The 11,860-nt window shown below is 41.8% G+C and overlaps 1 protein-coding gene across 1 annotated transcript; it reads left to right on the forward strand.

Moving 5' to 3' along the window:
• Window positions 1–5,028: 5,028 nt before the first annotated feature.
• LOC138363560 (platelet glycoprotein Ib alpha chain-like) lies at window positions 5,029–5,370 on the forward strand. The gene has a single exon (XM_069322914.1). It carries the CDS (start codon window positions 5,029–5,031, stop codon window positions 5,368–5,370), a length of 342 nt encoding a protein of 113 aa, XP_069179015.1.
• The last annotated feature ends 6,490 nt before the right edge of the window (window positions 5,371–11,860 follow it).

Here is an 11,860-nt window from a genome sequence, read left to right on the forward strand (position 1 = left end):
TCCAAGTCTCTGCAATAACACTACCTCTCCAGTATCTTCTGTGCTAACATCAGTAAGAACACGGCGAGAAATTAAAGACTGGGAAGCACCAGTGTCCCTTAACAACTGGACTGGTTTCCAGGTTCCACTAGTACATAATAGGGTTCCCGAATGTAGGTATGGATCAAAATTAGTCATCCACTTGGGCATGACTGGAGCAACATTGGCATTAATGGTCTGCAAACCTCTACTCATAATCAGACCAGTTGGTCTCAACTCAGGGTGCAAAGCATAACAGAAAATTACCACATGACCTCTTCTCCTGCAATGCGTGCAATATCTGCTAGTGGTCGGAACAGCCGAACCCACTGCAGGCTTAATCACTACATTACTTGAGGTTGACAACCCTGTATGTTGTGTCTCAGATTTAGGCTTTACAGGAGAAGGGTTAAGGAGAGAAGGTGAAGTAGCTGGTGGAGTCTGGAAAACATGATTTTTATGAGCATAATGTATTAGTTTTAGCATTAAAATGATTAATTGGTGCTCTAAAAGGCACTTTAGTAAGTAGTTCATGCTCATCAGCTAGCTTGGCTAGTTTTATAAGATCAGTGGTTTGTTTATTTTCAGCCATGAACAAAGCTAATTTCTCTGGTAGACATCCAAATACTTCCTCAGTTACTATGAGGTCTCTCAAAGTCTCAAACTCTGTAATATTAAGGGCTTTAATCCATCTGTCAAAGTATATTTAATTTTACTCGTACAAACTCAGAAATAGTCTGGTCATGTTCTCTTTTTAATCTTCTGAATTTTATTCTATGTGCCTCTGGGATCTGCTGGTAGGCATTTAAAATACTTTGCTGAACAAATTTAAAATCGAAAAAATTCTCAGCAGGCAAAGATGCAAATACCTCTTGAACTTTACCCTTAAATTGTCCTTGTAAAATGCTAACCCATTGATCTACAGGCCAGTTAATGCTGACTGCTAATTTCTTAAAATGCAAGAAAAATATTTCTGGATCTTCTTCATTAAACTTAAGTAATTCTACATGTTTACTGTACTTGGAAGAACTATTTGTACTCTCTGGATTATTACTAGTGTTACCCAAACCTGCCGCAATTCTCTGATGTTCCAACCTGTTATTATTTTCAGCCATACTCTGCTGAATTTCTAATTGTTTAGTGTGTTGCTCTGCTAGTTGTAACTGATCCTCCAACATCTATTGCTTTTTCTCCAACTCAAGTGGTTTTTGCTGGTTCTGCAACTCCAACCTCTACTTTTCGGCTTCCAACCTAGCCATTTCTAATATAGTCTCCAACTCCAACTTTAAGATTGCCACCTTGTCACTTGACTCTTCTTCTAACTCTCCTAAACACTCTTCGTCAATTCTCTCCTCCTCCACCAAGTGTGTGACAATAATTCTTAATACTTGAGCTTTAAACATTTTACTGGAAACTGATAGGTTCAATTTATCAGCCAGAACCAACAAACCAGATTTCTTTAGGTCTTTAATTTTTCTAAAATTTGGCTGTTCCACCAGCGCAGCAACCTGATCCTCCATGGTTGGCTCAATTATCACAACTTAAGACTTGAAACAACACAGAAAATTATGCTTGGCCCCTGGCACAAGCAGGGGCCAAGCACTTACCTCAAATTGTGAAGCGTTGAGAAGTTTTCACAGCAGCTCAGATTGAACAGATAATTTCACAGTCTTGATTAGGTGTCACTAGGTAATCACAGAGTACCTAGGAATGCAATTGCTATTAATAATTAGCTCTGTCAATTGTACAAACATTACAGGGAATTAAGGTTTAAGCTCGCGGACAGAGGCCCTCGTTTGTTACAACCCTTGAGACTTAGTACGGTTCTTTCCCCGCAGTGATTAATTATATTAGATCGACCTTGCCAACATGTGTCTAGGGGATAGTGAAACACTGCATCAATTGGAAACAATGTAACTACGCTAAGGGTGACAAACATAACAATTAAATGATACAATTAATGACCAGAAATATTCTTTAGCATGCAATAAAATAATTGAAACTCCTTATTGATCAATAAGCAATGTCACTAGCACATGCATTATTTAATGAAATAAATGCACAATCATCTAACCCGAGAATTAACCTAGTATTAGCTAAAATAACAACAAATCATGGACTTAACTTAAAACATGTCTCCTCTCGACAAAAACTACCGCACCTCTGCCCAAATCCTGGCTTGCCAGGGCGGCGTCCTACCACACATGTCAACTAACATCCACATAAACTATTGTGGAAATTCTACCAACAAAATGTAGTACTAATATTCAAATCATTATAAATCTTAAGAGTACATACTGATGTTCCATTACTCAATATAATTTACTGGCAAACAATAATAAGAATTAATCAAGGTTGAACTATACTCACTCGCTTGACATCAAGCTCCCACACTGACCACATCCAAATATAGTCACCCCCCCCCCCCCAACACGGAGAAATCAACATGAAAATACTTGCACAAAAGCCTCATACAATATAATGCAACACAGGCACACTACAGCATGCTACAATATGTAACATACAATAATCTAATATCATACAACTGGATGCTATATTAATTATTGAACAAGACAATAAAGTATATAAGCATCAGGAGTAATGTTAGAATCCTAGTGAGATTCGTAACAGTAGCCTAGGCTACTCCAGTATGAGAGTTGTTCCTGAGCTTTCCCTCAATGACTGAGGGCTAATATTGCTATGTGAGGATGTATAAACAGTGGAGATAAAGATGGCAAATAATGAAGGGAAAAATTAGTGTTGATATTGAGAAACAACAGAAATATTGTGAGGAGGAAAAAACCGAGAAGCGATCTGCTTTCTTCTCTTCACCACCTCACCTGAGAGATTCATCACCTAACCTAAGCGAGCTGCTAAGCCGACAGTGAAGTGGGCGCACTTCCTTCGACCGAACCCTGGAGGGTGGGTCAGCTGTATTGCCTTGGCTTAGTTAGTCCTTGCCAAAGGTACCATGCTGCACAAAGCCATGTGTACCTACCTTCCAATGAGAGGGAGACCGTTTTGGACAACCATGCATTCAATACGACCAACCTACTGCAAACCTTCTCCACCTGCACCAACATCACACCCGTCGATTTTCGCCAGGAGTGTTCGGATGCTGTTCTATTCTACTCACAAGAGGATAACATCGACCACTTCGAATCACTTCCCATTCGCACTGTACTTGAAGATGCGCATATCAGCCTTACTTTCTCTTGCCAGCACCTTGCTGAGAGATCTATCTTAATAAGGAGACCCTGCAAGTGAGAAGAGACTAAGGATGGATACAGGATAAGATACCCATTGGAGGTGCTTTGAAGTACAGCTGAAGAGAAGTCGATGAGAGGAGGCGTTGGAGTTGTAGAAAAAATGCCAGATCTTAACCCACCTGTATTGCGAGACTTGATACTGGATCAACCCCATAACTGGCTTGGCATTGAGTCAGGTCAGTGAATATAGAGAGGTCATTTTGCAGCATTTATCATGTTCAGAATTGGCCAGAATTCCTGGTAGTTTGGGCCTGCAATTTTCTAAGCTAGGTGCGTGAGTTCGTACTGTATTGTTGACGATGTTGGTAGGCGGCATCTGGTGTGGTGAAGGCTGGCTCAATGATTGGCCAGAAAGAAGTGTTGGCGGCTGAGTCGATGGACGGCAGACTAGGAGCTGGGCCCCCATTGGTTTCCAGGGTGCGCAGTGGCTCCTCTTCCGCCCGGAAGCTCCGGGAACATGGCAGCTTGACTGTTGAATGTTGTTGGTGCACTGCGAGGGGTGTTGGCCTGTGATGAACTTGACAGTGACAGCAGTCAATGAGTTCTGGTCGGGGATGATGGCAACGACGTCGGTGACTGCTTTCCCAGAAATCAGGGAGATCACTCTGCGGACGAACATCGTCCTGGCTGCAAGGTGGTGACGAGGCGGGTTGAGGATCTGATGCGCCTCCACGAGAGCAGAACGATTGGTGGGGTTGAACAGACCTTGTAAGTCTGCGGCACTGCTGAACAATAGATGGGGTCCTCCATCGTCAATCACATCAAGTGGTGCAAAGGTGATTATGGTGGAGATCAAGTCGAGGATCTATGACCGGGTAAGAGTCTGGTTTCCCTGAAGCATACTTTGATCCGCTAGATCATGGTACTCAAGGCTTAGTACCAAAGCATTTTCACATTACTAAGGAAGGACTTCCGTCTCTTCCCGGTATACAAATCCAGGCATGGAGTGGGGTCTGACCTTCAAGAGTATAGCACTCAGAAAGTGCCATCAAGTGGATCATCAAACGAGACCTCAAAGAACTTGCGGACACACTCGAAGCTGAGAACCCTCTTGTGATACCAACTAACATCACTGTCAGCATTAACAACTCCGGTGAACGCTTGGCCATGAAACTGACGTTTCTCCGCCATATCTGAAGCGAACCTTGCTGCCGCACAAGGGCTCAAGTGCTTTGGAGACAAGATTCTATCATTCTTGAACAAGAAAAAATGCTACTACGATCTACAACAATGCTTCAAGTGTTAAAAGTATACACACTTTACCAAGAAATGTCCGGAACGCATCAACAAGTGCAGCGTGTGTGCAGACCACCATTTCTCCATTTGCATGGCGGAATTCCAACGTTGTCTGCTCTGCGATGGTGACCATATTGCTATTTCCCACCGTTGCCCACGTGGACAAGAGGAAATACAGAAACTGATTGAGGCGAAGAAACTTTCATCCACCAGCAACGTCGCTTCTGTCAGCACCAGCCTCAAACCTCCAGGACCTACGAATCAACCAGAAGATTTCCGGTGCTACCTGGCGGTGCCTCTCACCCTTGGACCTCCCAGCCTCCTCATTGAGAGAGGGGCCTAACTTCCAATCAACAGCATAGTTTCGACCTACTTTAGACTCTGGTCTCTTACTGGCTCTGCTGTGCCTTGCTGAGAGGATTGCTTGGTCTGACAATAGTTTGTCACAACTCTAAACACACTGTATGCTGTAAACGGCTTAACTACCTACAGAGTTCCTGAGACAATGTTTCCTGCGAGGCAGACGCCTTCATCATCAACGGAACCTGCCTCGACTGTTGCACAGCATGCAACAGGTGTTGCTAACCCTCCATTTGACCCAGTGGAGGAAGAAGATTCGCCAGGTGACAATGTTCCAGCCACTTCCACGAAAATTACTATCGATGTTCTACGAACGGCGGAAACGCCCACTGGTCCTTCTACTCCAGCTGTAGTTACACCTACCACTCCTCAACCCTCTCCACGACCTGCTACTACTCAACCATTAAGTAACACCGCCTCAGCTTTTGACTCGTCAGACGAAGATACCTCAGTTGGAACACCAGTCCCCTCCTCAGCTGTAGTTTAACTACAGGCCTGACGATTTCCTATTTGACACCATACCTACAACCTTGAACGACAGCACAACAATGTCAACTGGGAGTAAGACTACCGTGACCTCCGTGAAACCCATGAAGACGAACGAACCATGTTTGCAGAAAACGGAAGGGAGAAAGAAACAAAAAAGAGGAGCACAATTTTGTTTTTTAATTTTGCCGCGAGGGCAAGTTTATTGGGCAGCGCCACTCATCCTGTGAGTGGACATACCACCATAGCAACATGTTCAACACTCCCCAATAGGAAGAAAACTCGCTGGGTTGTTCATTCTGTCACTTGTACCCAGACACAGCTGAGACTTGCTTAACTGTCTCAAGTGAACAGCTCCTCAAACAAGAAGATTAACATCTGTCAACCCTTAAAATATTACGTTATCTTGCGAGTGCAAAATGGGGAAGTCTTTTAAGAGCAGTATTAATATTTGACAAATAGTGTTTTTCTAACTCAAACAATGTGAGGTTTATTATTCTACACATATTTCTAATGTTTCTCAGGTGTTCACATTCTTTTGCGTAGTGGTCAAGGCGGTGTCCATCACTCTCATCACAGATTCTGCAACTACGCTGCTCAGCTGTTGTTTCCATTCCAAATCGCCATGGATATTTGTATCCAAGAGCGATTCTCGCTATTACTGATTCTCTCCTGTGGCCACCTCCTCTTCGTCCATAATGATTGGGGTTGCCAGCTGCAACCATGTTGTACCATCATACAGATTCACTGGTTAGTGCTTCTATCCTCCTTTCCTCAGTTACTTTGTTATGATTTTGCCTGACAATACCACTAATTTCTATCAGAGTCTTGGGTATGAAGTATTCAATATGATCTCCTTCAGCAGCCAGCACATCTGCTCTTTCATTCCCAAATATTCCAACATGGGAGGGGATCCACAGAAACTTGACGACTCTTTCCTGGTTGATTAGTACCCTAACGGCTCTCTTAATTTCTGCGACTATCGTAAGATTTTCGGCCCGATTTTTACTTAGGCTTCGTAGCGCTGCTTTTGATTCAGTGCAGATCACTGCACCATTAGTGTTTCGTTTAAGGGATCTTAACGCCATAACAATGGCAGTTAGCTCCGCTTGCATAAAAAGAGGCATAGTTCTCAGTACGTGCTTTCTCTTCATTTCTGCGTTGAAAGGCATTTTTCCTAACTACAGTGAATGCTGCGCCAGCCCTGCCATTGACAGGATTAGATGATCCATCAGTGTAAAGTTCATCTAGTTCATCTCCGGCTTCTTTATAAATTTCCCCGAGATAACTGTGCCTCAGTTCTTGTGGAATCACGTTGGATTTTTTCGTAGCCATTTCATTGATGATAATCCTGCATGAGTCATCCTCCCAGGAAAATAACCTCTCTACAGGCATGAGCTCATGGGCTAGCTAAAGCAGGTGAAGTTCTTCGAGAGAGCAGACTGATCTGTGATGCCATTTTTTGTTTCTCCTGCTTCCTCCTGTAACACAGAATTCAGTGTTTTCTTGGCAATATCATATTAATAGGGATCTCTGTCTATCCTAATTGTAAGCTTAACATTCAGTTCCTTAATTCTGCTTTTAACAATGCGGAGGGTCAACTCCTCTCGTAGATTAGACGATTTGGCAGTTCTTGGAACTCCAAGAATGATTGTCATAGCTTCATTCTATAGGCTTTCGAGCCTTTTCATATCGCTGTGGGGGTAGGTGCATAAAACTGGTGCGGCAAAGTCTATGACGGAGCACACATAGGCTGTGTACATCCTTTTAAGGACGGCAATATGGGCTCCATGTCCATTCCAGGTCATAGTTTTCAGTGCCCTGAGTCGACTTTTACACGTTCCTATGAGTTGGTTGAACTCCTCTTTCTTCCTCTTGTGAGATCCGACAATGATATCAAGGTACCTGTAGTGGTCAACTCGTTCAAATGTTACACCATTAATTTGCAGTTCTTCATTTGGCCCCCCTCATGTGATGAGAGTATGTTTTTGTCTTGTTTGTGGAGAAAGTGAAACCGAGTTCAATACATTTACTTCCAAGGAGTTCAACGGACTATTTAATTTTTCCCATGGTGGGAGCTTGTATTAGGACATCATCTGCATATCCCACTTGTTGTGTTCCTTCAGGAAAATCAATATTTGCAATGGTTTTCATCAGTACATTGAATGTTAGGGGCTTAAGACTCTGCCTTGTTGGGCCCCGAGTTCCATATTCATTGTTCTTGAGACTACTTCATCGAAGCAGCCCTTGGCCATCCTTCCTGTGAGGTAGTCTTCAGCCAATTTCATGAGTCTCCCCTTAACATCCATGCATGCAAGCTCGTCCAGGATCGAAATCGAAAATAAATGAAGAAACACCAACGACTGCCAGCATTTTTTACACACAATTACAAGAACAATAAAAAATGCACCACACCAAACGGGATGACGCCTCACACACTATCATGAACACCAAAAGTCATGAGCCCCCTGCCACAGATGAAGACCTCATGAATGACAAGTTCCACTCCGAGATTGATACTTGATGCCAACCATTGGTGGACAGGCCACCGAACTTTCAAGCCTCCTCTGTGGGAAATTCCCACATCAAATATAAAAGTCCTAATGTATCATTCATAAGATGCTGTTAATTTACATTAGTTCAAATTGCTAATAAATACATTAGCTAGTCATAAAAGATTTACAGAAAATGGAGTAACGTACCCAGGGTCGGCAACACATCGTTCTCCATTGTTTCTAACTAATGTTACATTAAACATCTTCCAGTCTCAGAATTGGTAACACAATAAACAAATTATTGTTATTAATTATATATACACTAATAATAATCAATAGTTAAATATACTAAAAAAGGCAATTTTCTCGAAATAATACAAACCGTTTCAGGATATAAACAGAGGGAGAAGGAGGGCGGCCATTGTGTAAACAAGGGCACAGCGATTAAGCGTCGCTGTTGTTGTGGTGAAATTTGAGCCGGACGGACTCCTGGTTCAACCTTGACACCGAGCAGACGTCTGGACACCTCCAACCGCCTGGGAGCTATTAATACCTGGAGTACACATGTCTGGGAAATCTGATGTGGGATGACCAGTTCTCATACTATATAACAGCTGAGGCTATATATTTCACAATTTGATTACAGTTCAGTTGATATACTATTCCAAACTTTCGTTATGGTGTAATAGATTAAAATGTGTAGTCCCTCCAAAATGGGTGAAAGGAAGTTTACTGGTGAAAGTAAATTATAAAATATAGTCCGATCAAAGTAATAAATACAATTAAATACAATTTCTTGAACTGATTTCTTGATGTTGTTATCATATCCCCTTATTTCTCTTTTCTTTCAGTGTGTGTGTGCACCGCCTTAATTCTACTCACTAATTGTGCTTGCGCGGGTTGAGTTTCGGCTCTTTGGTCTCGCCTCCCTGCTATTAATCAAATAGTGTACAAATTCCTGAGCCTATTGGGCTCTATCATATCTACATATGAAACTGTGTATGGAATCTGTCTCCACCACATAATTTTCTAGTGTATTTTATTTGTTAACTACTATGATACCTAAATATTTCTTACTAATGTCCCTGTGGGCCATTTGTATACTCAGTTTCCACCTGTGTCCCCTTGTTTGTGTACCCCCCTATGTTAAATAAACTGTCGTTATCTACCCTATCGGTTCCTCTGAGATTCTTGTATGTGGTGATCATATCTCCCCTAACTGTTATGTCTTCCATCGACGTGAGATTTAGTTCCCCGTAGTCTCTCCTTGTACCCCTCGGCTCGGGCGCTTGTCTGGTGGCATACCTTTGTACCTTCTCTAATTTAGTCGTGTACTTGACTAGATACGGACTCCAGGCTGGAACTGCATAATCCAGGAAGGATTGGCCTCACGTATGTGGAATAGAAAGTTTTGAATCATTCCTAACACAACTTTCTAATAGGAACTCTTATGTTGGCCAATGGGGCATATCCTGCCGATAATATCCTCTTGATGTGGGCTTCAGGCGTTTGGATTAATTCCAACCTCCAAGTCATTCTCCCACATGGTACCATGTATCTGGCCTCCTGCTTATTTCACGGATTTTCATTACTTTACCAATTTGAGTTTGAGTTAAACTCCAGCAGCCATTTGTTGTACCATTTCTTCAGTTTGTCCAGGTCATCTTGTAGTTTCTTGCTTTCCTCCCCTGTCTAAATCCTTCTCATAATTGAGTCTATCGTGAGCAAACGTTGAGAGGAATGAGTCTATAACCTTTGGAATATCATTTATGTGTATCAGAAACAGGGAAGGTTTAAGGTTTATGAAGATCTCGACTAGAGATTCCAGGATGTCTTCACAAAAGAGAAAGGACAGGACCCTTAACTATGAGAAGTCGAGAGAAACGAGGCAGCTTTGCAAAATTGTCACATTATCATAGATTAGTTTAGGCACTGGATCAGGACGTGTGGAAATGCTGCTGGACCTGACAGAGTTTCTCCATAGATACTAAAAGAGGGTGCAGGAGCACTTTGCTTACCACTCTCCATGGTGTGTAATAAGTCAGTGGAAACAAGAAACCTACCGAGAAAATGGGAAACAGCTTATGTATTCCCAATATGCAATTAGGGTGACAGGTAAGAACCACTGAAATACAGGCCAGTGTTCCTAACTTGCATATCATGCAAGGTGATGGAAAGGATCGTGGGAACAAATCTAGAAGCACATCTTGTAAGAAGAAGCTTTTTAACACACCACCAACATGGGTTCATGGATGGCAAATCGTGCTTCACAGGTTTAATAAAATTCTTTGACTAGGTACATTTTTCTTAGCAAGAATGAGAACGGTGGGCAGACTGCATTTTATTGGACCGTCAGAACCCCTTTAACACAGTACCCCCTTAAGAAGCTGGTGCATAAGATGGAGAAACAGGTAGGAGTAACAGGTCAGGTGCTCTAGAGGACATGAGTGTACCTAACAAACAGAAAGCAGAGAGTTACTCTGAGGAGGTGAGAGTTCAGAATGGCGAGATGTTACCAGCCGATTCCCCACGAGTTCTGTACTTAATGTCATTGTCTGTGTACTTGTCCTCCACCTTTCTCAGTTTCTTCACCTGTTTTTCACTGCTGTCTTCCTAATGATGTGCTGTGGAGACGTTTGGCTATATATGGTATATAATTTCCATACCGTCTCTCTGCCTCGAACCTCACTGAGGTACGTGTATATGGCCCTGTGCTCTCTGGAGTTCTGTCATTTCAGTAGTTCGTCAATGCCTTTGTTTTTACTTGCCTTCCTTCCTTACATGCCCGATTGAACCACGGATTCTTACTTTGCCTTTTATTTTTTTACCTTTTTTGCTTGGATAAACTTGTCTGCTGCCTCCTGACACCTGTTGGTGATGCAATATATTTTGTTTTGTACAGGTTGAGTCCTGTTTCTCATGGTATTTCAATTATGAATTTTCTCATCTCATCATAGTTTCCCTTCCGAAATGCCAGCTGAAATATTTTGTGACTTTTTGTGTGTGGTCGCATAATAGCACATAAAGGTTTAGGATGAGACAATACAAAAATGATTTTTTTTTATAATAATTCAGATTCCTATTGCAAAAATTATTCGTTGGGGCAAGTTTGGCACAGTTTCAAGTTGCACCTGGCTCTATGATGTTAGTCCTGATCCGCCTATGTTGGCCACGTACCCAACAGTAATTACTGGAAATAATGCGTCATGACTGACAGACATACTGTCAGACGGAGATATTTCTATGTGTAGATATTGAAATTAATAAAATGTTTTGAGGCATTAGTATTTATTTAATTTGGTCTTACAATGTTCAACCTTTGATCCCGAGCCACTTTAGAACGCTGGCTGGTGAGATGCGGCCTGACTTGACGAGCTTGAGGAGTAAGTTCTGTACTGCATTCTGGAACACTTTTAATGCGTTGCCAGTGGCTGAAATAATAAACAAAGCATATTTTCATTTTGTTGTTTTAAAAGATGAGCTTAAATTAAATTTGTCCTGCTTAACGATTTTCATTGGTATGAGTATTGCATTAAACTACATAAAATTATATACTATAATGAACGTAGTTTGTTCAGTTCGATTAAAGTATGAAATTTGTAGAGTAAATCTGTTAAACAAAATATCTGTCATATCATATGTTAAAGAAAACAGTATTTGGGTCCAAGACCATATTAATTGCACAATTATTCAACTGCACAAAGTAACCGTGCTATATAAAATGGTTATTATTCATTTCATTCATATTTTTATTATGCTCTTCATGCCCATCCCGTAGGCAATGATGGAAAAGGTTACAGATGTGCATAATAGGTTCTGAACCCCATAGTTCGTGTAGCTAAGCAAATGATAATCTTGTGAAGTTAGATACACAAGTATTAATATTACACACACACACACACACACACACACACACACACACACACACACACACACACACACACACACACACACACACACACACACACATCCCGTAGGCATGTACCTGTACACCTA

Source organism: Procambarus clarkii, chromosome 11 (assembly GCF_040958095.1).
Source record: "Procambarus clarkii isolate CNS0578487 chromosome 11, FALCON_Pclarkii_2.0, whole genome shotgun sequence".
Lineage (NCBI taxonomy): Eukaryota > Metazoa > Arthropoda > Malacostraca > Decapoda > Cambaridae > Procambarus > Procambarus clarkii.

Bases quoted from the DNA above. Each gene is read 5' to 3' on its own strand.
- LOC138363560 (XM_069322914.1), top strand. From the start codon at position 5,029: ATGTTTCCTGCGAGGCAGACGCCTTCATCATCAACGGAACCTGCCTCG.